We start from the raw sequence: 25,758 nt of genomic DNA on the forward strand, positions 1-25,758 counted from the left end.
TTTAGTGTATATTTCTGTCCTGTCATGATTTTGCTAGTAATGCTTTTTGTGTTTCTAAAACATGAAAAATGATTTTGCAATAGCTTGCATTTTCTATGTATTTTATGACTTTGATCTTCTTTGTCATCTGCTCTTTCTCTGGCAGTGCTTCTCCATTTCTATGCATAAGGATGTTGGTTTTCACCTTGCCACTATACTTATTAAATAGAAGCAAAATCACAAAATATTTCATCATTTTATCTATCAAAATTTTGTAGCCTTATTTCATAATTCTGAGTAGAGAATATGCTTCCAAGCTGGAAGAACAACAAAATAAGTCTAAAACAATATAACCAAAATTCACACCAAATAGAAGTTTGTGTTGTATCTATAATGAAAGTTATGTGCTAGGATTTTATCTTCTTGGTGACAGTTTGTTTCTGTTGGACGCAGTGAGCATCTTGTGATGTTTAGAGTGTGTTGTTTATGCAGGCATATCTTCTGGGAACCAGATGCTAGTAAGCTGAATAAAAATTACTGTCGGAATCCTGATGATGATGCCCATGGTCCCTGGTGTTACACAGGAAATCCTCTCATTCCTTGGGATTATTGTCCTATTTCTCGTTGTGAGTATTTTTAATGACCTTCTTCAGGTGAAATATTTTAAATACTCTGAATCTCCTTTAAATTGATACCTCATTCAGAGGAGGAAATATAGGAGGGCTGGAATCAATCCTAAAGTGGGTATGCATTCCAGACAACAATAACAACAACACACACACACACACACACGCATGCATGCATGTGCACCCCTTTCTTCATCTCTCCTATAGACAAGGAGACATTCTGCTGACCTTTTAAAAAAGATTTTCCTCCTCAGAAGATCCCCATTTGAAATCCAGAAGCAATAAATAGCCATCATTTTAATATGACTGCACCAGAAAAAAGACCCCCCTCCCAATACTAACTGTTCAAGCTATAGCAGAGCTCTAACAAAGCCCCCGCCCAGTAACAGACCCATCAACAGACCTGAGATACTGTTGTTTTCACTTTCTTCTCAGTGCATTAGCCAAAGACCAAAGAGCCTAGAATATCCCATCCACATCTCTGAGTCAAAGATGATTTCTTTTGAAGATGATTTTTTAAAAGACTATCAGTGTGTAAAGTGAAAGATATGTAAAATATATATGTCTGATATACCTCATTTAAAGAGCTCCTATATATTGATAAGAAAAAATGAGATAATTTAGGAGAAAAATGAAGAAAATAAATCATCAAGAATAAGTATAATTAATAAACAAATAAAATACATTAAAGCTTAATAGTAAGAAAAAGTGAAATTTTAGTAGCATAATGTCATTTTCACCAATCGGGTTGGCAAATAAGAAAATAATAGTTAATGCCCAATATTAGTGAAGTTCTGGATAGTCAGAATCTTCAATACTGTGCTACTTTGTGAATTGAAAAGTTTGTCTGAAAGTCAATTTTGAGAAATGTCTCGGGATTTTTCAACATAGGCACTACTGATATTTTGTACTGCAGGAATCTTTGGTGTAGGAAGCTGTCCTATGCACTATAAAATATTTGGTGGTGTCCCTGGCCTCTACCCACTAGGTGTCAATAAAACCACCCCTTCCTCCAGTCATGAGAACCAAAAACTATCTTCAGACATTGCCAAGAGTCCCCCTGGGGAACAAAGTCATCCCCAATGAGTACCACTGAATAATATATATTGAGATGGAAGTATATCCTCTGTATGATATTGAGTGAAAAAGGCTTATTATAAAGCTGTGTCAGTAGCGAAAGATCGTTTTACTAGATTACATATCTCATAGCTCTGTGTTTATAACAAAAATACTTTTTTAAAAGATTTTATTTATTTATTTGACAGAGAGAGAGATCAAGAGAGGGAACACAGGCAGGGGGTGTGGGAGAGAGAGAAGCAGGCTCCTTGCAAGCAGGGAGCCTGATGTGGAGCTCAATCCCAGGACCCTGGCATCATGACCTGAGTCAAAGGCAGATGCTTAACGACTGAATCACCCAGGTGCCCCTATAACACACATCTTTAAACACTATGTTAAACTATCTCCTGTCTAAAAAGGACATATTTGCATAAATTCAATAGGAGTCCTATTTAGGAATGTTTCTCTTCGTGGATGGGGAGAATGAGTGAAATAGGTGATGGGGATTAAGGAGTACACTTTTATTTTGATGAGCACTGAGTAATGAATACAAGTGTTGAATCACCATATTGTATACCTGAAACTAGTATAGTAACACTGTATGTTAACTATACTGGGATTAAAATTTTAAAAACTAACTAAATAAATAAAATTAAAAGAGTGTTTATTAATAAAATTAAAAGAATGTTTTTCATGTGAGAAAAGCTAGTAGCGAGTACCTTGACAATAGGAACAGAAGTACCGATTTTAAAAAGATTAGATAGAAGAAATGGTGTTTGCTTTAAAACATGAAATACAAACACATAATTTATGGCACATTAAAGAGATAATTTCTCACTTTAACTGGAAACAGTAGTCATGTTTCATGAAATTTTAGCATAAAAAGGCATATTTCTTAAATATGACCTTCATCTAGTATGTCTATAATTAAGACTTAGAACTTCCCAACCTATTTTGAAGAAATAAGTTATTTATATAATGGTAAATAAACATGTAAATAAAGGTGTTTACCTTATAGGTTTGGAAAGAAATAGCGTATCATACTATTATATTTTATACCATCAGCTGTAATCATAGCCTTTCAAATTAATTCATGTGTTCCTAATTTTCTATTTTTTTAGTATTAGGGTTTGCATAGGTTCTGAAAATGTTCTTCTTTAAAAGGTATCTTTCTAGTTTTAACACTACAAAGCAAAGCTACTACCTCTCTGGGACATATATCTTTTTAATGATTAAATTATTGTTTTTTATAAATATTAGCTTTACCTGATGGTACCTTTTCGTGAATTGTGAATCTTAATCTATGATTAAGAATAATGGAGGCTAATAAAATATCCAATGGTTTAGAAAGAAGGAAAAAATGTCAGTCTTCTAAGACAGTTCTATTGCATGTAGACACAGAGAAAAATGCTCTTGTAGAATTGAACTGTGATTTGGTTTATAAATCTGACAAAGGACTCTAATAATTTAAATGTTTTCAAAACATACTTTCAACTAACATTTTAAAACTAAAAGTTAGTAATGTGCTATTGGAAGACTTCAGAGTGTCACTAGCATATGATTAAATGTTATTGCAGATAACTCATTTTTATTTCAATATATTCTGAACATAATTTCAATAAATATTTTTATACTGTCATTTTTCTAAATAATATTTATAGCCAGGATTTATTTACACATTCCTGCTGGTGAAAGGCTAATCAGATTTATCTTTAGAAGATTTGAGTTCTTATTTATTTAACTGTAGAGGCTGTATAAATCATTTTCACACTATACATTTGTATTATAAAACATATAAAAATTTTTATTTCTTTTTAAAAAATGCTTACAGAGTATTACTTAGCATACATTTTAAAGATGATCAGATATGTAAAAATAAAATTACAGAAATGTCTATATATTAATCTCTACACATACACACTTTGTAGATCTTGGAAAAATACTCAGTATTAAATACTTAGAGTGTAGTGGTTAAGAGCTTCAACTCCAACTTCCTGGTTAAGAATTTCAGTTCTCTCACTGTAATTGCCTTGGACAACTTAACTTTCATTTCAGTTTGCATTATTATTCATTTATTAATAATTTTAAATTGAGTGGCTATTGTGTACAAACCCCATATTAGAACATGCTAAATATACAGCAATAGAAAAATATTTTTTTTCCTTTGGTTAGTTCTCAGTGTAGAGACATTTATGTATCTATAATAATTTAACAAATATATATTCACATTAAAATATGTAATGAAAATGGGAACATAGATACCTGCTTGGAGAAATTTGTGATGTCCATAATGTTCTGAATTTGGTTGAAACTTTCAGAATACATTAAAGGAAGTTTTTTTTAGTAAGAACTCATATTTGGTTCTGAGGCCATATAAACACCCATACACACACACACACACACACACACACACACAATTTACCTACACTTCTACAGGTAAATTTTATTATTGACATGTTTCCCTTCAAATTTAAATTGAATTAATACTGCAGATTTGTATCATATATATATGATATATACATGAAAAATACATATATGATATATAAATTTCAGATTTTAGTACTGTGGTGGGGCAAAAAGAAGTAAGAATAGTATTTGATGGTAAAATGGCAAAGTCCTAGAGTGCAGTTTCCCAAAGTTTGGCTAAAAGTGTGCAAAAGAAGAACCTAAAATGTTTTTAAAAACTCATAATCTAGCCACCAATTCAGAATCTCTAGAAATCTGGTTTCAAGTGATATTTCAGCTTATTCTAAAGTATAAGAAATATTGGTTTAAAGGAAAAATATGTAAGTATAAAATAACTATAAATTATCAAATTCCCAAATATACAATATCTATACATTTTTAAAATTTAAATACTGTAGTAAATTATAATAATGAAATATTTTGTTGACCTATTAACTTGATGTTTAGAAATAGAAAACTTGATATACAATTAAGGAGAAGTCTAGTCTTCTTCATCATAATACCAGAAGGAATAAACATCTAGTTTTTAATATTAGAATTTAAAGTAATTGATTTGAATGGAAAAACCAATATCCTTGATGTTTTAATGACCATAGTTGGCCTCAATCCTAATTTGTAGTATGAGCTAAAACACTGACCTCTGCTGACTCTAAGACAAAACCCTCCCCCAGGCTGCGCTAAAGGGAAAGGGAAATGATGAAATTTATATGTTTTCCTTTACACTTACTCATTTAAAATATCTAGATCTGGAAGATGAACATAAATAAAAGCTCTTTAGCATGTATTAATTCTCATGAGATTCCCCATAAATAACAATCAAATTTGCATGTGTTACAAATGAATCCATATGCCATTATTGTTTTGTTGCCGGTTTATTTGAGCTCAGGGCATTTCCAGGGATTAACAACCAGCTGGGTCTAAACAGTGCCTGACTAAACTCTATGCCATCAATTCTGAACAGACAGACATTAAACTACAGGAAATGTCCTATGCCTCATTCATTATTGCATAAGTATTTTCTAGTCCTAGCATCTTCCAAGCTTTTCTCTTTGCAGGCATTAAACCCCAGTAGAGAGGTTATGAAAAAGTAGTAAGTTACGAGGTTTTAGTTCTCTTTTTTCATACATTTTTATTACAGTATAGAAAAAACAATCTTTTAAATATTCTAATGAAACATAATTATATTTTGTTATCCCTCTTTTTCCATTAGTGACATTGATTTCTACCTTCTAGAATTCTTGAAGAGTTCTCTGAAACATGATGTTTCAATTATCTTCAACCATATTAAAAAATAAAAGTAATTTTCAGAAAAAATAAAAAGTGCCCAAATTACAGTAAATCTGTATGAATGGCCCAAGCAAACATTTGCATTTCAATATATTAGTTTTGGTTCTATATGACAGAAATATGTATGTTTATGTATATGTATGTCTCTATATAAAAGAAACATATATGTGTATAAATTTATTTTTACAGGTGAAGGTGATACCACACCTACAATAGTCAATTTGGACCGTAAGTAATCTTTTAAAATTATAGTTTATTTGACTCTCTACGTGTCAGAAATGATGTCATAATTTTCTTCATGGAAAAATTTCACTATATTAACTTCTATCATAAAAATAAATTAATCTATTTGTTTTTATTAATTTTTCTATGTACATGTGTAAAAGAGGTTACAAAGGCAACTACATACTGAATATCAAAATTCAATTCTCAGAAAATATAAGATGTTATATTTAACTTTGAAAAGAGCATTTCTCTTGTTTGTCATTTTGGACAAAATGTATGTAATGAATTTTCACCATTATTTAAATTAAATCGGGATGCTAAAGTTAGAAAGAATAAAATCAGAAGATCGGAAAATTATGCAGGGTGTCTATCCTACTTTATCTTTAAGGCTCTTTAAATGATCCATTAGGTAAAAGATGATACAAACTGAGAAGTTCAGTGAATCCTCAATTTAAGAAAATCTTTGGAGCTGCTTGTTTTTGATTTTCACATACTTCTTGAGCTGAAGGAAGATACTCAAGTGTTTTGACTTAAGAGACCACCTCCGTGTTCCAGGCTGAAGAAACAAATGGAAATTTTAGACCATACACAGGAATAGAAAGGATAAGGCAAGGAATATGGAGGAGGGTCAGGAAAAAGTTGACTCCAAAGAATTTGGCATTGTGTCATTTCGATATAATGATCTGGACATAACAATTATGTCATCTGGACATAATTTCAGTAAATACAATGTTGGTAAGCTGTTTCAAAATGGCTCTACATTCTTAACATAAAAATTCAGGAGTAACAAAAAAACAAATAGTTTTTTATTGAGGCTATTGATTTCCATTGACATTTAGAAATAACTGTTGTGAATGCAATTGTTTCATTTCATATTGAGATTTGTGAAAGAAATACAATTAGTGTTAGTCTTGAAGAGCCTGTACTGAGTGCTTGGTGAGCAAAATTATTGTCACTGTGGAAATACCTAGAGTTGATTCATTTTTCTATGTTGCTTGTCTCCTTAGATAAGCATAGAAAACATTTTAGGCCTGCTTTGACACTCCAGTCTTAATACCTTCTTTCCCCCCAAATGTACTGATAAAATTACAGTAGTTACATTTCTTTAATTACCATTGCTTTTAAGAAACTGAGAGGCATTGAATATTTCAAAATGTTTTATTAAAATGTTATTTATCTTTGGTCCTCTTTTTAGATCCTGTAATATCTTGTGCCAAAACAAAACAATTACGAGTTGTAAATGGAATTCCAACGCGAACTAATGTAGGATGGATGGTTAGTTTGAAATACAGGTAATTATTAATAGACACAAATCGTATGTGTTTGGATTATTTCCAACAGGATGGTTGTAAGCACCCATTTGGACACAAGAAGAGACTGACCGTATTCTGCTTGTTGAACATCCCTGGATTTTACAATATGTGCCTTCAGAGATAATGCCTTTTTAAATGTTCATGAGGCCCCATATGTGATAACACTATCTCTGATTGCAAGTGATGCTTCATAGTGTTTGAGAAAACACAACTACACAGAGAAACTACTTATACCTTGAAATCACTGTAATAGTGATTACATGTGTATTCACATGTAATTATTTTCCTAATCTAGGATATTATGACTTGACTTTCTAACACACCCATGCATAATCATACCAGAAATTTTACATTTGCTTTTAATTTCTATTTTTTCGTTGTAATTCAAATGAAAATAACAATAATTTTAAGTTCTAGAATATTTTATCATTTTTTAAAAAATGACATGCTATACTGATAGTATGGTATATCAAACTATATTGATAGTTGACTATTATGCTATTATACTGTTCAGTAAGGATAAAAAAAATTCTCATTGTCTATGTCTCAATGCTCTTGAGAATCAAAGATATGTTCTCAGTAATATCACTTTGCACAATATATTCTTATACAAAAATTAAGATTAGTAATTACATTTGAAGAATTAAATATTGACAATAGGAGTTAAGTTAAAATCTGATCTTAAAAATTCCTATATACTACATATATTATGCCATATGGTAACCAGAATGTTAAAGTATCTTTGTATATGTCTCTACTGGAAACTCATCATACAACTTACCCCCAGATACACCTGAATTCAAACCACATTATCCCTTGTTTTAAAGATACCTCATGTTTTCCCCTCTAAGCCTTTAAGCCCTTGTTCCCACTAACTGTTGTAGCTTTCTTTCTCCATATTTGTGCCTGCAAAATCCTTCTCATTCTTCAGATACTAACTCAAATATCTCCTCTATTTGGTGACCTTTTTTGTTTCTTTACCTCTAACTTCCTAGAGTAGAGGAAGAAAGTACATCTTTTGCTACAATTAAACTCCACAGTGACCTTTAGAATAAAGACAACTTGAATCCAAAGTTCTTTTATGAAGAAGCCAATTCTTAAGAAGCACGGAGTTTATATCCTTTTATATAAACATACATAAGACTTTAGACACCAGGTAGAAGATGGTCTAAACTTCTTTTAATATATCCTTCTTGCAAGGAGAAACCCATCAAATTTTACAAATATTTATGTCGATAATTATAGTGTAGCTGTCCTAGGTGTGTAGTACTGAAACAGAATTGTGAAACTCACCAGAATATTACAGCCAATTATGAAATATAAAGATTTAATGAAAGCTGCCAACTTTGGGGGAAGAGTGTTTCATTTTATCTGTGAAATAAAATGTTCCAGGAATCCATATATCTGAATGAATAAGTGATTCTTTGCAAATCTCATGACCCCAGGCAAAAAAAAAGGGCATATACTTCTAAATTTTTTATTACCCACGGGAGAATGTATAAGAATACTCCTTTGGAAGTCTCCATCCTTTGAGGAGCAGGTGAAACTCTTTTACATCAGATTAGAGTAGTATAAACTTTTAGATAAGTATATTTTTCTTTTAGATCCAAGTCCTCAGTAAAAACAGCTGGTTAGTTATTCTTCCAAAACACTTACTGAGAGGAACAGAAATTAAAACTCGATATATAATCTCATCCTGCTCTGTGGTACAGGCCATAAATAATTGTGGTCTTAGTCTGGGAAACTTCTTCTATTACCCTCTGAAGCACTGAACATCTGTATTCTTTGGAAATGTAAATTGTGAAAAGTTGTGCTTTTTCCATTTCTCTGCCAAAAAATAATGCATCTACAGATTTAGGATATGATCAAACAAATGTACTAGTATTTTTTATTCTCTACAGATATTTTATAATTTCCCAGATGATACGTTCACAAAATTGTTTTAATTTTATAAGCGAAATTTTATATTGCTTCTTTTAAGCTGAACAAATTTACTCAAACTCAGCAATGTTCTAAGTTAATGTATCAAAAATAAATAATGGTAATTAAGAGGGGAATAGTGTATAAATATGCATTGCTACCATCTGATAGTTTTCATAGTTTATGTAAAAACCCAGATTTGCATTTTTATAATCAGACACTGAATTTAAAACCATGTTGTTTTTGTTGTTCTTTTGTGATTTTTTTTGTTTATACTAACTATTCTATTTTTAGAATAGGATAGAGCAAGTCTCTATCCTTGCTCTCCCAAGGATATCTTTAGAATAGGATAGAGCAAGTCTCTGTCCTTGCTCTCCCAAGGATAGAGACACACACATGTGAATGTGCGTGTTGGCAATGGCTCCTTATGCAAAAATAAAGTTGATTTCCTAAAATTGTAATCACATTATAAAAAAATGCTAATGCTACAATCATCAAATATCATCCTTTCAGTCAAAGGACTACTCACTTTATTCTAGTTAACTCTGAGTTAATTTCTACATTTTTCTCCCAAATACACTTATTTTTTAACAAACAGAGCCATAGGTTTTGCATTAATTGGCAGGCACCCTTTCCACACAGATGTTACTTGTTTCTCTTTCCTGTTTCTCATAGAAATAAACATATCTGTGGAGGATCATTGATAAAGGAAAGTTGGATTCTTACCGCAAGACAATGTTTCCCTTCTCGGTAAGTGTTTCTGAAACCAATATTTGTTTTGAGCACTTAAAAATATGTAGACTTCCATTTAGCTTTCAGGCTTAGAATGTGTATTCATTTAACAGATTCAGCAACAAGGAATGAATAAATTAATTTCTTTCTTTAGATTTAGTTAACAAAGCCTACTTTGATGTAATGGATATTTACGACTGGATACTCCTGTTCCGTTCTTTCCACAATTGGCATTACTCTCATTTGGGGGGAAATTTTGCTAGAATTATGTAAATAACTTTTCCTCAACTTCTTCTTTGCATGCTGTATGTCTAGGTAGACATCCTGAGAATAATTTTTAATGAGAATTAGCCTAAGAAAAGTTAGGGAGGCAGCATTTGTAAGCTGACTTCCTGATTCTCATCAAGGTCTCTGATTTTGTTAGTATAAATTTTTAATCCTAATTGACAATCAAACATATACAAAGTTAAGAAGGAAAATCTGCAGAATATTATAATTCATGTAATGTGCTTTACCTGAAAATTTTTCAAATATGATTTACTCTTAAGCCTTATACAAAGGTTTTCTTTTTTCTTAAATAGCTGTTTCAAAATTGAGCAGTTTAAAGGCTCCTTTTGCTTCTGTGTGCTTGTAGCATTCAGAATCTCCGTAAGAAATGTGTTGCTCTTTATTATACTTTGATTCAAATTTTAAATTTGGGTTATTTATCTGCCCTTATAAACTGAAATAATAATATGTGTGAATAATATCACCCAGTTTAAAATTATATTTTACATTTTAATTTTTTACTTAGAAACAAAGACTTGAAAGATTATGAAGCTTGGCTTGGGATTCATGATGTCCACGGAAAAGGAGATGAGAAACGCAAACAGGTTCTAAATGTTTCCCAGCTGGTGTATGGGCCTGAAGGATCAGATCTGGTATTACTGAAGCTTGCTAGGTTAGTTGCTTGAGAGCATTTTTAAGCTACAGTGGAATTCGTGAAGCTTTTTCTTCAGTTATGTGGCTATTCTCTCTTTTATGTAAACATATTATAATAGCTTGTCATATGTTCTGTGTGTGTGTATAGAGAAAAAGAGAGTCATCTTCAAAATTTTCAAAAATTAATAAATGAAGTTTGACCAACAGTCTGATCAGCCTGCTCTAAAATCAAAACTTAGTGAATCATTTGATAACTTTAATAGTTAAAATAATGAATAAAAAAATGCAGTGACCATTTAGCAAGTAATATTAGCAAGTAAGTGACTCATTTCTCTGCTACCTATTCCTACCTCTACTACATACATTGTATATTAGACATTCTCTTTTTTTTAAGAAATAAGACTATTTATTCTCTCTTAATCTCATATTAAAAATTAACACCAAATTTTAATTTGTTAATTTGGGGTTGAATTCAATCAAAGATACTTATCATTGTATTTTCTATTTTCAGGCCTGCTGTCCTGGATGATTTTGTTAGTACAATCGATTTACCTAATTATGGATGCACCATTCCTGAAAAAACCACTTGCAGTGTTTATGGCTGGGGGTATACTGGATGTAAGCTATTTTTAAAATGATAAGGCAATATCATACTTATTTTATTTAAAACAATTCTAACTGTACATTTTTTACCCCATTCTAGCCATCAACTTTGATGGTCTGTTACGAGTAGCACATCTCTATATTATGGGAAATGAGAAATGCAGCCAATACCATCAAGGGAAGGTGACTCTGAATGAGTCTGAAATATGTGCTGGAGCTGAAAATATTGCATCGGGACCATGTGAGGTAAAAAGAGCATTTTTTAAAAAATAAGAAGTATATAATAAATATCATAACTTATGTTTCTTTTGTGTGTGTGTTTGGTTCACTTTTCTCAAATAAAAATCATTCTCTACTAATAGAGAGAATTTGGGAAAGATAACTCCCTTCGTTATCCTTGTACACTTATTTTAAATAAACAGTAAGAAAATCCATATTTCATTATCGGCAAGCTGTGATGATATTTGTCTCTCAGAAAGGCAATAAACTAATACAACCAGAGCTCTAGGGGAAAGCTGTTCAAATTAAAAGCTTGCATTTTTCTAATGTTTTCTAAAGTTATCAGATCTTCCCAAATTCTGCCTAAATGAACTCTATGTCTGGTTTTAAACTTTTAAATGTGTTTTTGGTTAAGCCAGTGTGTGTGTGCTTGTGCGTGTGTGTGGTTTAAACGAATTCTATTTTAAAAAACCAAAAGGTCGAAGTTGGTGACTTTAAGAGCTTGAACATTTTCATTTGTTAGGCAATTGTTTTTTTTTTCATCTTGGCATATTCCAAATTTTATTTTACATAGACAAGCTGTTAAACCATTATTTTACATGTTTTTTTTTATATTTTAAATTTTATCTATTTTATTTTATGCACATTTTGTGTTTCTAAAATTATTTCTGAAGTTGAGAACTTTTTAAAAAATTTTTATTCAAAATTTTAATTCCATTATGTTTAACATTAAGTGTTATATCAGTTTATGCTATACAATACAGTGATTCAAAAATTCAACACATTAAGATTATAATCTTAATCCCTTTCACCTATCTCACCTCCCTCTACTCTGGTAACCATCAGTATGCTCTCTATTGTTAAAATTCTGGGTGTTTTTGTTTTTGTTATTGTTTTTTTTGTTTGTTTGTCTTTTTTTTTTCTTTGTTGTGTCTCCTAATTTGTACATATGAGTGAAATTATATGGTATTTGTCTTTCTCTGACTCACTTATTTCACTTAGCATTATACTCTCTAGATTTATCCTTGTTGCTGTAAAGCAAGATTTCATTCTTTTTTATGGCTGAGTAATATTCCTGTGTGTGTGTGTGTGTGTGTGTGTGTGTGTGTGTGTATCAGATCTTCATTATCCATTTGTCTATTGATGGACACTTGAGCTGCTTCCATAATTTGGCTATTGTAAGTAATGCTGCAATAAACAGGGGTGCATATACCTTTTTGAATTACTGTTTTCATATTTCTAGGGTGAATACCTAGTAGTGGAATTACTGGATCATACAATAGTTCTATTTTTAAATTTTTGAGGAACCTCCATACTGTCCTTCAAAGTAGTTATACCAGTTGGCATTCCCACCAATAGTGCAAGAGGGTTCCTTGTTTTTCCACATCCTGGCCAATACTTGCTGTTTCTAGTGTTTTAAATTTTAGTCATTCTAACAGGTATGAGATAATATCTTGTGGTTTTGATTTGCATTTCCCTGATGTTAGGTGATGTTGAGCATCTTCTCATGTGTCTGTTTGCCATCTGTGTATTTTTGAAGAAATGTTTGTTCTTATCTTCTGACTATTTTTCAATTGGATTTTTTATTTTTTTGGTGTTGATTATATAAGCTTTATATATTTGGATGTTAACCCTTCATCAGATATGTCATTTGCCAATATCCTCTCCCATTCATTAGGTAGCCTTTTAGTTTGTTGACTGTTTCTTTCACTGTGCAAAAGCTTTTTATTTTCATGTTTGATGTAGTCCCAGTAATTTATTCTTTGCTTTTGTTTCCCTTACCTCAAGAGACATAGCTAGAAAAAATGACTTATGGCTTATTTCAGAGAAATTACTGCCTGTGGCTCTCTTCTATGATTTTTATAGTTTCAAGTCTCACATTTATGTCCTTAATCCATTTTGAATTTATTTTTGTGTATGGTGTAAAAAGTGATCCAATTTCATTCTTTTGCCTGTAGCCAGTTTTCCAAACACCATTTGTTGAAGAGACTGTCATTTTCCCATTAAGTCTTCTTTCCTCCTTTGCCGAAGATTAATTGACTATATAATTGTGGGTTTATTTCTGAATTTTCTATTCTATTCCATTGATCTATGTGTCTATTGTTTGCCAGTACCATACAGTTTTGATTATGACAGCTTTGTAGTATATCTTAAAATCTGGGATTGTGATACCTCCAGTTTCATTCTTCTTTTTCAATTGTTTTGAAACATTCAGGGTATTTTGTGGTTCCATATAAATTTGATTGGTTGTTTTTTCTAGTTCTGTGAAAAATGGTGTTGGTATTCTGATAGGGATTGCATTAAATCTGTAGATTGCTCTGTGTAGCATAGACATTTTAACAATATTTTTTCTCTCAGTCCATGAACATGGACTGCCATTCCCTTTCTTTGTGCTATCTTCAATTTCTTTCATCATTGTTTTACAGTTTTCAGAACACAGGTCTTTCACTACCTTGGTTAAGTTTATTTCCAGGTATTTCATTATCTTTGGTGCAATTGTAAATGGGATTGTTTTCTTAATTTCTCTTTCTGCTACTTCATTATTTGTATATGGAAATGCATTAGATTTCTTTTTTTTAATTTAATTTTCTTTTTTCAATGTTCCAAGATTCATTGTTTATGTACCACATCCAGTACTCCATGCAATATGTGCCCTCCATAATACCCACCAAGGGCTCACCTAAGCCCCCATCCCCCTTTCCTCCAAAACCCTCAGTTTGTTTCTCAGAGTCCACGGTCTCTTATGGTTCATCTCCCCCTCCGATTTCCCTCACTTCACTTTTCCTTTCCTTCTCCTAATGACCTCCATGTTATTCCTTATGTTCCACAAGTAAGTGAAACCATATGATAATTGACTTTCACTGCTTGACTTATTTCACTCAACACAATGTCCTCCAGTCCCCTTCATGTTGATACAAAAGTTGAGTATTCACCCTTTCTGATAGCTGTGTAATATTCCATTGTATATGTGGACCATATCTTCTTTATCCAGACGTCTGTTGAAGGGCATCCTGGTTCCTTCCACAGTTTGGCGACTGTAGCCATTGCTGCTATGAACATGGGGGTACAGATGGCCCTTCTTTTCACTACATCTATATTGTTGGAGTAAATACCCAGTAATGCAATTGCAGGGTCATAGGGTAGCTCTATTTTTAATTTCTTGAGGAATCTCCACAGTGTTCTCCAAAATGATTGCACCAACTTGTATTCCCACAAACAGTGTAAGTGGGTTCCCCTTTCTCCACATCCTCTCCAACAGTTGCTGCTTCCTGTCTTGTTAATCTTTGCCATTCTAACTGGTGTAAGGTTGTATCTCAATGTGGTTTTGATTTAAATTTCCCTGATGGCTAATAATGATGAAGATATTTTCATGTGTATGCTAGCCATTTGTATGTCTTCTTTGGAGAAGTGTCTGTCTGTTCATGTCTTCTGCCCATTTTTTGACATGATTATCTATTCTGTATTTGTTGAGTTTGATCTTGGATCAAATATGGCAGGATACAAGATCAATGCATAGAAATCTGTTGTTTTCTTATACACTAACAATGAAAATATAGAAAGGGAAATTAGAGAATGGATTCCATTTACTATAGCACCAAGAACCATAAGATATTTGTTAAGTTTGATCTTTGTTGAGTTTATAGATCTTGGATATCAGCCCTTTGTCTGTAGTGTCATTTGTGAACATCTTCTACCATTCTGTGAGTTGTCTCTGTTTTGTTGACTGTTTCCTTTTCTGTGCAGAGGCTTTTTATCTTGATGAAGTTCCAAAATGACAAAATACAGCACTCTTTCCTGATTAAAATGCTTCAAAGTATAGGGATAGAGGGAAGATTACTCAGCTTCATAAAATCCATCTATGAAAACCCCACAGTGAATACCATTCTCAATGGAAAAGCTGACAGTCTTCCCTTTGAGATCAGAAACATGACAAGGATCCCTACTCTTGCCACTGTTGTTCAACATACTACTAGAAGTCCTAGCAATAGCAATCAGACAACAAAAAGAATAAAAGGTATTCAATTTGGCAAAGAAGAAGTCAAACTCTCTCTTCACAGATGACATGGTAGTTTGTATGGAAAACCCAAAGGAATCCACTCCCAAACTACTAGAACTCATACAGCAATTCAGTAATATGGCAGGATACAAGATCAATGCATAGAAATCTGTTGTTTTCTTATACACTAACAATGAAAATATAGAAAGGGAAATTAGAGAATGGATTCCATTTACTATAGCACCAAGAACCATAAGATATTTGTTAATAAACCTAACCAAGGAGGTAAAGGATCTGTACTCGAGGAGCCACAAAACACTCATGAAAGAAATCAAAGAAGACACAAAGGATGGAAAAACATTCCATGTTCATGGATTGGAAGAATAAGCATTGTTAAAACGTCTATACTGCCCAGAGCAATCTATACTTTCAATGCCATCCCGATGAACATTCCACTGGCATTTTTCAAAGTGCTGGAACAAACAATCCTAAAATTTGTATGGAACCAGAAGAGACCCTAAATTGTTAAGAAAATGTTGAAAAAGAAAAATAAAGCTGGGGGCATCATGCTGCCTGATTTCAAGCTTTACTACAAAGCTGTGATCACCAAAACATCATAGTACTGGCACAAAAACAGACACATGAACTAATGGAACAGAGTAGAGAGACCAGATATGGACCCTCAACTCTATGGTCAAATAATCTTTGACAATGCAGGAAAAAAATATCCAGCAGAAAAAAGACAGTCTCTTCAATAAATGGTGGTGGGAAAATTGGACAGCTATGTATAGAAGAATGAAACTCGACCATTCTCTTATACCATACACAAAGATAAACTCACAATGGATGAAAGACGTCAACATGAGACAGGAATCCATCAAAATCCTAGAGGAGAACATAGGCAGTAACCTCTTCAGCATTAGATTTCTATAGATTGATTTTGTATCCTGTCACCTGTCTAAATTCATTCATCAGTTCTAGTAGTTTCTTAGTGGAGTCTTTAGGGTTTTCTATGTAGATTATCATGTCATCTCCAAATAGTGAAAATTGGACTGCTTCCTTGCTTATTTGAATGCCTTTCTTTTCTTTCCCGTTTCTGATTGCTGTGGCTAGGACTTCCAGTACTATGTTAAGTAACAGTGGTGAGAGGGGACATGCCTTTCTTGTTCTCAACAATATAGGAAAAGCTTCAGTTTTTCCCCAGTGAGGATGATATTAGCGATGTATTTTTCATAGATGGCCTTTATGATGTTGAAGCAGGTTCCCCCCAAACCCATTTTGTGGAAGGTTTTTTTAAAAATCATGAATAGATGTGGTACTTTGTCAAATGCTTTTTCCGTATCTATTGAAATAATCATATGGTTTTTATCCATTCTCTTGTTTGTATGATGTATTGTGTTGATTGATTTGCAAATATTGAATCACTCTTATATCTCAGGAATAAATCTCAGTCACAGTGAATGATTTTTAAATGTATTGTTGGGTTTGGTTTGTTAACACTTTGATGAGGATTTCTGCATCTATGTTCATCAGAGATGGCCTGTACTCTTTTTCTGTAGCATCTTTATCTGGTTTTGATATCAAGGTAATGCTGACTTCATAGAATGAATTTGAAAGCTTTTCTTCCTCTTCTATTTGTTGGAATTGTTTGAGAATAAATATTAATTCTTTTTTAAATGTTTGGTGGAATTCACCTGAGAAGCCTTCTGGTCCCAGACTTTTGTTTTTTGAGAGGTTTTTTGTTTTTGTTTTTGTTTTTTTTTTTTTTTACTGATTTAATTTCATTGGTGGTAATTAGTCTGTTTTTAAATTTTCTAGTTCCTCCTGATTCAGTTTTGGAAATTTATATCTTTCTAGGAATTTATCCATTTCTTCTAGGTTGTCCAATTTGTTGGCATATAATTTTTTGTAATATTCTCTTACAATTGTATTTCTGTATTGTCAGATGTTATATTTCATCTTCATTTCTGATTTTATTTGAGTCTTCCTTCTGTCTTTCTCTGTCTCTCTTTCTCTATGATGAGTCTGGCTAAAGAATTACTGATTTTGTTAGTCTTTCCAAAGAGCCAGCTTCTAGTTTCATTGATCTGCTCTATTGTGTGTCTAGTTTCTTTTTTTTTTTTCCTCCCCTAATCTTTATTATTCCTTGGTCTGGGTTTTGTTTACTCTTTGTATAGGTCCTTTAGATATAAGGTTAGGTTCTTTACCTGAGATTTTTCTTGCTTCTTGAGGTAGGCCTGGATTGCTATAAATTTCCATTTTGTAACAGCTTCTGCTGCATCCCAAAGATTTTAGACCACTGTGTTTTCATATTCATTTGTCTCCATGTTTGTTTGTTTTTATGTTATTTAACCTAAATATATTTGTGGTCTTTCCAGATTTTTTCTTGTGGTTGATTTCTAGTTTTATAGTGTTGTGGTTGGAAAAGATGCATGATGCAGCTTCAATCTTTTTGAATTTATTGAGACTTGCCTTGTGGCCTTATACGTGATCTATTCTGGAGAATGTCACCTGTGCAATTGACTTCTACTGTTTTAGAATGAAATGTTCTGAATATATCTGTAAAATCCATCTGGTCTATTGTATCATTCAAAGCCACTGTTTCTTTATTGATTTTCTGTTTGGATGATTTATCCATTGATCTAAGTGGAGTCTTAAAGTTTTCCTACTATTATTGCATTACTATAAATTACTTCCTTTAGGTTTGTTATTAGATGCTTTATGTATTAGGGTGCTCCCATATTAGGTACATAAATATCTACAATTTTTTTATGATGCTTTGTTAGACACCATACAGTACCTCATTTTTTTTTTAATTTAGTGTTTCATGATTCATTGTTTACATATAACAACCAGTGCTCCATGCAATTGCTCTATCTTCTTATTGGATTCATCCCTGTATGGTTATATAGTATCCTTCTTTATCTCTTGTTACAGTCTTTGTTTTAAAGTCTATTTTGTATGATATAAGTATTCTTATGCCTGGCTTTCTTTTCACTTCCATTTGCATGATAAATGCTTTTCCATCTATTTATTTCCAATCTCCATATGTCTTTAGGTCTAATATGATTCTCCTCTAGGCAGCATATACATGGGTCTTGCTTTTTTATTCATTCTGTCACCTTATGTCTTTTGATTGGAGTGTTTAGATGTATTTTGAATATAAGAGACACAGTCTCCAAGCCTAGGAGCTTTGGAGTTGGGGAATACTATGTGAGATAAGATATGGAATGAGTTCAACAAGTAGTGAAATCTCTTTTGACATGTAGGAAAATAAATATGGAGCATAAATATGTATTTCCAAGCATGTGCTATATATATTGGTCTGAGATTCTATTCCTGATAAAATACATTTCATAAGTTAGAGTCTTAAAAACTGCTTTAAAATGACATAGTTAGAAACAGATTGTGTATAACTACTTTCAGGTTTGATGTTTTCCCAGTAAATCAGTATTACTTCGTTCATTATTAGAACTGAAAATCTGCTGGAAGAATGATTGATTGATAGATTGATTGCTTACTTAGCTACCTATTTACACTAAGAGCCCTTTAAACACAAAGGTTTGAGCGCAACCCAATCATTTAAGAATCTATGCACTTATCCAGTACTATTGTCATTACTAAAAATGCTTCGACAACTGATCATTAGGAATAGCCTACAATATGATTTATCATTTATACATTGATAGATTTCTAACTTTAGCATTGAATTATTTACTGCAGTATCATGTATTTGTTATTTTTATCCATGTTGGCAAGATAATTTTTAAAATTGATTCTGCTACTTCTCAAAAATACATTTTTTTAATCACTTATATTTAAAAGGTAATATAATCCCTGAAGCCATTGAAATCTAAACACTTGAAGAAGACCTCCCAGATGTTTGTATAATAGCAATAGGATCACATTTGGAGAAAGTCTGCCAAAGTGAATTGCTTTTAAAGAGTTTTTATCAGTAATCATTGCTGTATTTTTTTAAAATCAGATTAACTTATGTGTCATAATTTATATGTGTCTTAGAATAACCTATTTTCCATTACTTGTTTTATTTCCTGTTTTACCTCTGTCTTAATTTCCCCATCATACAATGTTGATAATGCTCTTCTTTTTTTTTTTTTTCTTTTAAAGATTTTATTTATTTATTTGACAAACAGAGATCACAAGTAGGCAGAGAGGCAGGCAGGGGTGGGGGAAACAGGCTCCCTGCTGAGCAGAGAGCCCTATGCGGGACTCAATCCCAGGACCCTGAGATCATGACCTGAGCCAAAAGCAGAGGCTTAACTCACTGAGCCACCCAGGTGCCCTGATAGTGCTCTTCTTTACATGTGTTACAGAAGTGAATCCTATAGTAGTTTCATTTTCATTTATCACATCACTGTTAGGAGAATATTAAGGTAGTCTCAAACACTCTTCTTCACAAAAGGATGCCAAAAGTCTGTCACTGCAATCTTAGAAGGCTACATGGTACATGAAAATGATGCAGCATATTTGTAATGATTTTATGCATTAGTGTATACATGTTTATAAAAATATACACACAAATCAATCTATCAATCTATTTATATTTCATCTATCATCTATCTGTGTATGATGATAAACAGGGTAACCATATAAAAAATGTCATGAAATTAGAAGCTACCTTCTACAAAGGGGGGTATGAGATATAAAAAAATACATAATGTAATTATGTTAACTACAAATGCAACAGTAAATTCAGGAATATTCTTTCTTTATACCCCCAAACATAATTTCCAAACAGTAAATAGAATTATTTTATCAATTATGATTTATACTTAGTTTTCTAAAATCTTTTTGGGGACAAGATTAAAGGAAGGAAAGCAAAAAAGGGAATTTTATTTTTAAAGATTTTATTTATTTATCAGAGAGAGAGAGGGGGAGAGAGTGAGCACAGGCAGACAGAATGGCAGGCAGAGGCAGAGGGAGAAGCAGACTCTCCGCTGAGCAAGGAGCCCGATGTGGGACTCAATCCCAGGACGCTGGGATCATGACCTGAGCTGAAGGCAGCTGCTTAACCAACTGAGCCACCCAGGCGTCCCGAAATAAGGGAAATTTTGATGCAATTTAATAATTAAAACTGTATGATTATAGGTGGAGTACAAAAGTTCTTATATTTTTTGCATTTTCTAAATGCAAAAACATATTGAACATATTTTGAACATCAGAGGAAAATAAAAGTAAATATAAAGCTTACCATAAAAATAGCTATCTTTTATTTTGTGTTAATGTATCTGCATTCAACAAAGAAAAAACATTTTAAAAGATGAGTGGATATTTTGTATAAGTCAAGTCATTCTTTTTTATGTATTTTAAATAATTAATTAAATTGAGAAAGAGAGAGAGTGTGTGTGTGCAAGCAGGGGGAGAAGCAAAGGGAGAGGTACAAGCAGACTCTATGCTGAGTGTGGAGACTGATGTGGGGCCTGATCCCATGACCCTGAGATCACAACCTGAGATGAAATTAAGAGCCACCCAGGCTCCCCTAGAGAAGTCATTCTTTTTGTTGTTGTTGTTAAATTTTTATTTATTTGACAGAGAAAGATCACAAGTAGGCAGAGAGGCAGGCAGAGAGAAAGAGAGAGAGGAGGAAGCAGGCTCCCTGCCAAGCAGAGAGCCCGATGCGGGACTCAATCCCAGGACCCTGAGATCATGACCTGAGCTGAAGGCAGAGGCTTAACCCACTGAGCCATCAGGTGCCCCTAGATAAGTCATTATTAAAGGAATACTCCACATGATAGAACACTTTGAACTTCTGTACTTCTCTCAGTCTGACTTGGGTAATTGAATAAAAAGATGACCAATGGCCTAGTACATATATTTATGTCTTCATATCTCAGTTGCAGCTATTCTTTTTCTGTATATGTGCATATTTGAGATCTAAATCTGTATAGGAAATATTAATGAACTATTAATTTTTTTTCTAAGATAATACTTTTTTGTTGTTTTTATTGTTGTATGTCTTCTTCCTAGGGAGATTACGGTGGTCCACTTGTTTGTGAACAACATAAAATGAGAATGGTTCTTGGTGTCATTGTTCCTGGTCGTGGATGTGCCATTCCAAATCGTCCTGGCATTTTTGTCCGAGTAGCGTATTATGCAAAATGGATACACAAAATTATATTAACTTATAAGATACCACAGTCATAGCTGATGGAATTTTGTCTGAAGCTCCAATCAATAGAAATCTATTTTACATGAAGATTTCGGAGAACGTGGAATTAAAATGTCACTTAAAGCAATCCTAAGACAACTACTTGAGTGTCATGTTTGTTAAGATACTCATTAATATTTATGGGTGTTTTCTGTTGTTTTGTTTGTCAGTGTTATTTTGTAAATGTTGAAGTGAATTAAGGTACATGCAAGTGTAGTAACATATCTCCTGAAGATACTTGAATGGATTAAAAACTGCAAAGATATAATTGCTGGATGATAAAAGATTTAATGGAAAAGTTCAATTAATCTCTCTACGCTGCTTTCCAAGGTTAGTTTATGAATAAACCGTAAGTTAAACATTATTTTAACCTCACAAAGACAATTTATACCTTTGTCCTTAACTTGTAACTCTATATTAAATTATATTACCTTTCATACACCATACATTATATTTCATTCATTTCTCTTCACTGTGTATCCTCTAATACTGGTCCATACACTTTCTACAAAATCATGTGCCCAACTATGCAGACCTGGGTACACATGTGCATACACTAGAGTTCAAATCATGGTCTATCTAATATAACCTCTAAATATTCTGAAAGTGTGTACCTATAGTTTTTCCTTAAGAGAAAAAGAGAAATTTATAAAGACCAGTAGAAATTTCAAGGAAAGGAGAAAGAAAGAAATGACCAACTCATTCTGTATATGTAATCTGCAGATGACCTCTCTACTGGTTGACATTTAAGGTGTGGTCATGACCCACAAAGTTAAGTAACACCTAATCTCTGTGTTTAACTGTATTTATCAACCTAGTCATTGTGAAGTTTCTAATTCTTAAAGGGAGGAGGGTTATGTGTATTAGTATTATTTCTTTCTTTTAAATTTAGGGACCCTTATTTATGCAAAATATTTTTAGATCTACTTTCCTGAAGTATTTTCTTAATTATTCTTAGATAATTGTCTAACTGAAGCTTAAAAAAGTATTTAAGTAGGTTAATTCTAAGACTTGATGCTGTGATTGGCTTATAGCTCATCTTCTTTAAATTTTTAAAAATTATTTCAGAGGAAAATTTCCATATGTTTCCAAAGATTTGTAAATAGACTTTCATCAAACTAGGAATTGAAGTATATATTGAAGAAAAATATCAGGATACATATCTCAACCTAAAAGTTTTTTAGCCTAATGAAACTTCACTCAAGTAAAGGAAAAAAAATGTAAAAGGAAAGGAAAGGAACTAGCTTCTCTAAACGGACTTCAATTATTTTCTAAAGGGGAGTTAAGTCTGCAGAATGAAATATTTTATGAAAATTTCTCATTTTATCTTATTTCATTTTACATAAATCTTTCAAATACCAAGGGGAATATTCATTCAAATTTTGTATTGTCTCATAATACAAAATTATCATATTTGTTATTGTATTTGGCATGATCAACTAAAAATCCTGTATTTGTCAAGAAATGAGACAACAAAGTCTAATAGGATAGGCTGTGAATTTTCAAAAAATCACCCTGTACAAATTTTAAAATAATTTTTTGAGTGATTCCAATCCAGTATCCCCATTTCTCTTATTTGTTTCTCTTGAATGATATCAGTTAAGGCCAGAGATCCAAACAATGCTCAATGCTTCATAGGACACTGTTCAATCTTGAGTGAAACACTCTTAAATTTACTTGAAAGTTTAGTCCAGGGAGTACAGCAGAGGAAATCCAGAAATAACTATGCGAATCCAGAATATCTATCCAAATTGTGCCAACAAATTGAACACATTATAATAAAACATGTTCTGATATCAAGAAACAGTGAAAGTAAAGAAAGATCTGAAAAGTTGTCAGTCCACGTCATCTTCTTTGATTATATTTTTCTTTCCTTATGTGATATATCATTTTAATAAAAACACTAGAAATTTCAAAGGTATATTGTCCCAAATTAAAGAACTTTTCAGGTTTTTTCTTGAACTGGTAAAATTTGATTAAATCATATATTAATGATATTTGTAAAACATTTATGAAATTCTAATATATCTAAATACTCACATTTTAAGATATTTCTTTCTTGTCTTTTCTCTAAATTTCCATGGAAAGAGAAATAGGAATAGATACAAGATGCAGCTAACTTTTTAGATATTTTGATCTCAATGTTTTCCATTCCATTTCCATTTTATAAATGTTTTCCATTTATTTCCATTTTATTAAAACATACCACCAATAAAACATCAGACATGGCACACAAAGCAGCCCTAGCTTTGAGAAGTTCCCTTTGTAATGAGGGGAGATCAGTAGACTTGACAGTAAAAGCAAGATGAACAAGATCCATGCAATTTTAGGTGGTATGACAATGAATAATATGTCATTTTTCTCTGGAGAAAAATACTATTTCCTGGTCATTCTTTTCTTAATAAATCACAAGAAATGAAAAATCCAACTTATCCAAAATCCATTGTATTTTGAGTAATGGACAAACAAATCTTTTAATCTAGAAGTTTTCAATGTTATTTTTTGTTTGGGCTGTTTGAATAATGGTTATGTGCTGTTGTAATTGTGGACATTTTCTTATGTCTGCCAGGAATAGTAACATAAAATTAAAATATTTGTCATAATGCCTCTGCCGTGCAGAAGGGATGATAATCCTTTTGTATACTTCTTTAGTTTTACTGTAAAATATGTAATGAGTTTTACCTATTTGCTGTGGGCAGGTCCTCAGTAAAATGGTTTATATTGAGTCAGTCTCTAGCATTAATAGGCTCTTGCTTGCTATCTAAGTGTTTCAAACTATGGGAAACGTGAGACACTGGAAGGCAAGAAAAATAAACAATAATGGCATGTGATAGCAAAATTGTATTTCACTTATTCCTGTGAATATTTCTTGTTGGTACCAATGGTACTATACAAAGTGAATGTTATAGCCACAACATTCATTTAGGGGGAAAAAAAAGAAAAAAAAAAGCACTGTCAAGAAGTAAGAAACTGTTGTCAGCATTTTGTTCTTTTTAAATATTTTCTTTCTTTTTTAAAAGAGATACTAGTACTGCAATATAGAAATCATGAGGTAAAGAATTTTAATAAACTCTCATACTAAAAAACTTTAAATTGATTTACTGTTTCCACATATCACTTTTAATTTTATCCCGTATTTATAGACAAACTCATTTGAATGATAAAGTTAACTTGAATAAAAAAACTTAGTCTATGTGTAAATACTAAGAATTTACTAATACAAAAAAGTTAAAATTTTCTGGTCCCCCAAACCTTGACAGTGTAAATTTAAGTAAGTTCATTTCCATTTGCACAGAAAGTTTCTGTCTTTAGGAAACTGAAAATGGAATACTGTGGATGTTATGACTGTTTGTCTTGGTGTAAATAGGAAATTGATAAGCTGCCTATAGAGTGGTATAGCTGAATGCTTACCCAAAAAGGGAACACTGTGGTTATGACTTGTATATAAAGTTTCTGTAGTTAATAAAGTTGCTATTTTTATAACCATGATTATATTATTATTATTAATAATAATAAAAATATTTTATCAAAATGCTTCCTTTCTCTTATTATAATTATCTACATAGACATGTTTGAATCTGTTCTAGGACTTAATGCAGAAAACAAGGATCATACTGACAGAAATTACATATACTTTGTTGCAAGAAATACTAGAACTAAGACAAATAGCCATTATTTTTTTCCAGCTTCTATCCATGGCATTATCAGTGGTCTTCATTAAACCATTAATCTCCATGCACTTTGATTTCTCCCACTGTAATATACAATTATTTAGTAATTTTCGTATTTGCTAGAATGGTGCTGTGATATACCTTGCTAATATAGGCAAAATATTGTCATGAAGGATCATCTGAATTCCTTTACCATCACCACTATGTATCACAAAAGCAATTGTAGGGGCGCCTGGGTGGCTCAGTGGGTTAAGCCGCTGCCTTCGGCTCAGGTCATGATCTCAGAGTCCTGGAATCGAGTCCCGCATCGGGCTCTCTGCTCAGCGGAGAGCCTGTTTCCTCTTCTCCCTCTGCCTGCCTCTCTGCCTGCTTGTGATCTCTCTCTGTCAAATAAATAAATAAAATCTTTAAAAACACAAACAAACAAACAAAAAACCAAAAGCAATTGTAAATGATCCAATTAATCAATTAATCAATCTATATCTCTTTAAAATAATCATTAAATTCAGAATAAATGTGAATCCAACAGATTCACCTAATTCAAACTGAAAGCAAGCTTGGAAGAACATATTAT

General features: G+C 32.3%; 1 protein-coding gene across 2 annotated transcripts in view; it reads left to right on the forward strand.

Moving 5' to 3' along the window:
* The window catches only part of HGF (hepatocyte growth factor), an 83,789-nt gene extending 58,789 nt beyond the window's left edge, over positions 1–25,000 (forward strand). For both annotated transcript variants that reach the window (XM_059396948.1, XM_059396949.1), the window contains 8 exons: positions 472–605; positions 5,604–5,642; positions 6,835–6,931; positions 9,548–9,622; positions 10,398–10,544; positions 11,037–11,143; positions 11,229–11,374; positions 21,333–25,000. In XM_059396948.1, the coding sequence (XP_059252931.1) occupies positions 472–605; positions 5,604–5,642; positions 6,835–6,931; positions 9,548–9,622; positions 10,398–10,544; positions 11,037–11,143; positions 11,229–11,374; positions 21,333–21,509 (922 nt within the window). In that variant the 3' untranslated portion in view covers positions 21,510–25,000. The remainder of the gene's footprint in view (positions 1–471; positions 606–5,603; positions 5,643–6,834; positions 6,932–9,547; positions 9,623–10,397; positions 10,545–11,036; positions 11,144–11,228; positions 11,375–21,332) is intronic.
* The last annotated feature ends 758 nt before the right edge of the window (positions 25,001–25,758 follow it).

The sequence above is a fragment of the Mustela nigripes genome, chromosome 4, assembly GCF_022355385.1.
Source record: "Mustela nigripes isolate SB6536 chromosome 4, MUSNIG.SB6536, whole genome shotgun sequence".
Classification (NCBI taxonomy): Eukaryota; Metazoa; Chordata; class Mammalia; order Carnivora; family Mustelidae; genus Mustela; species Mustela nigripes.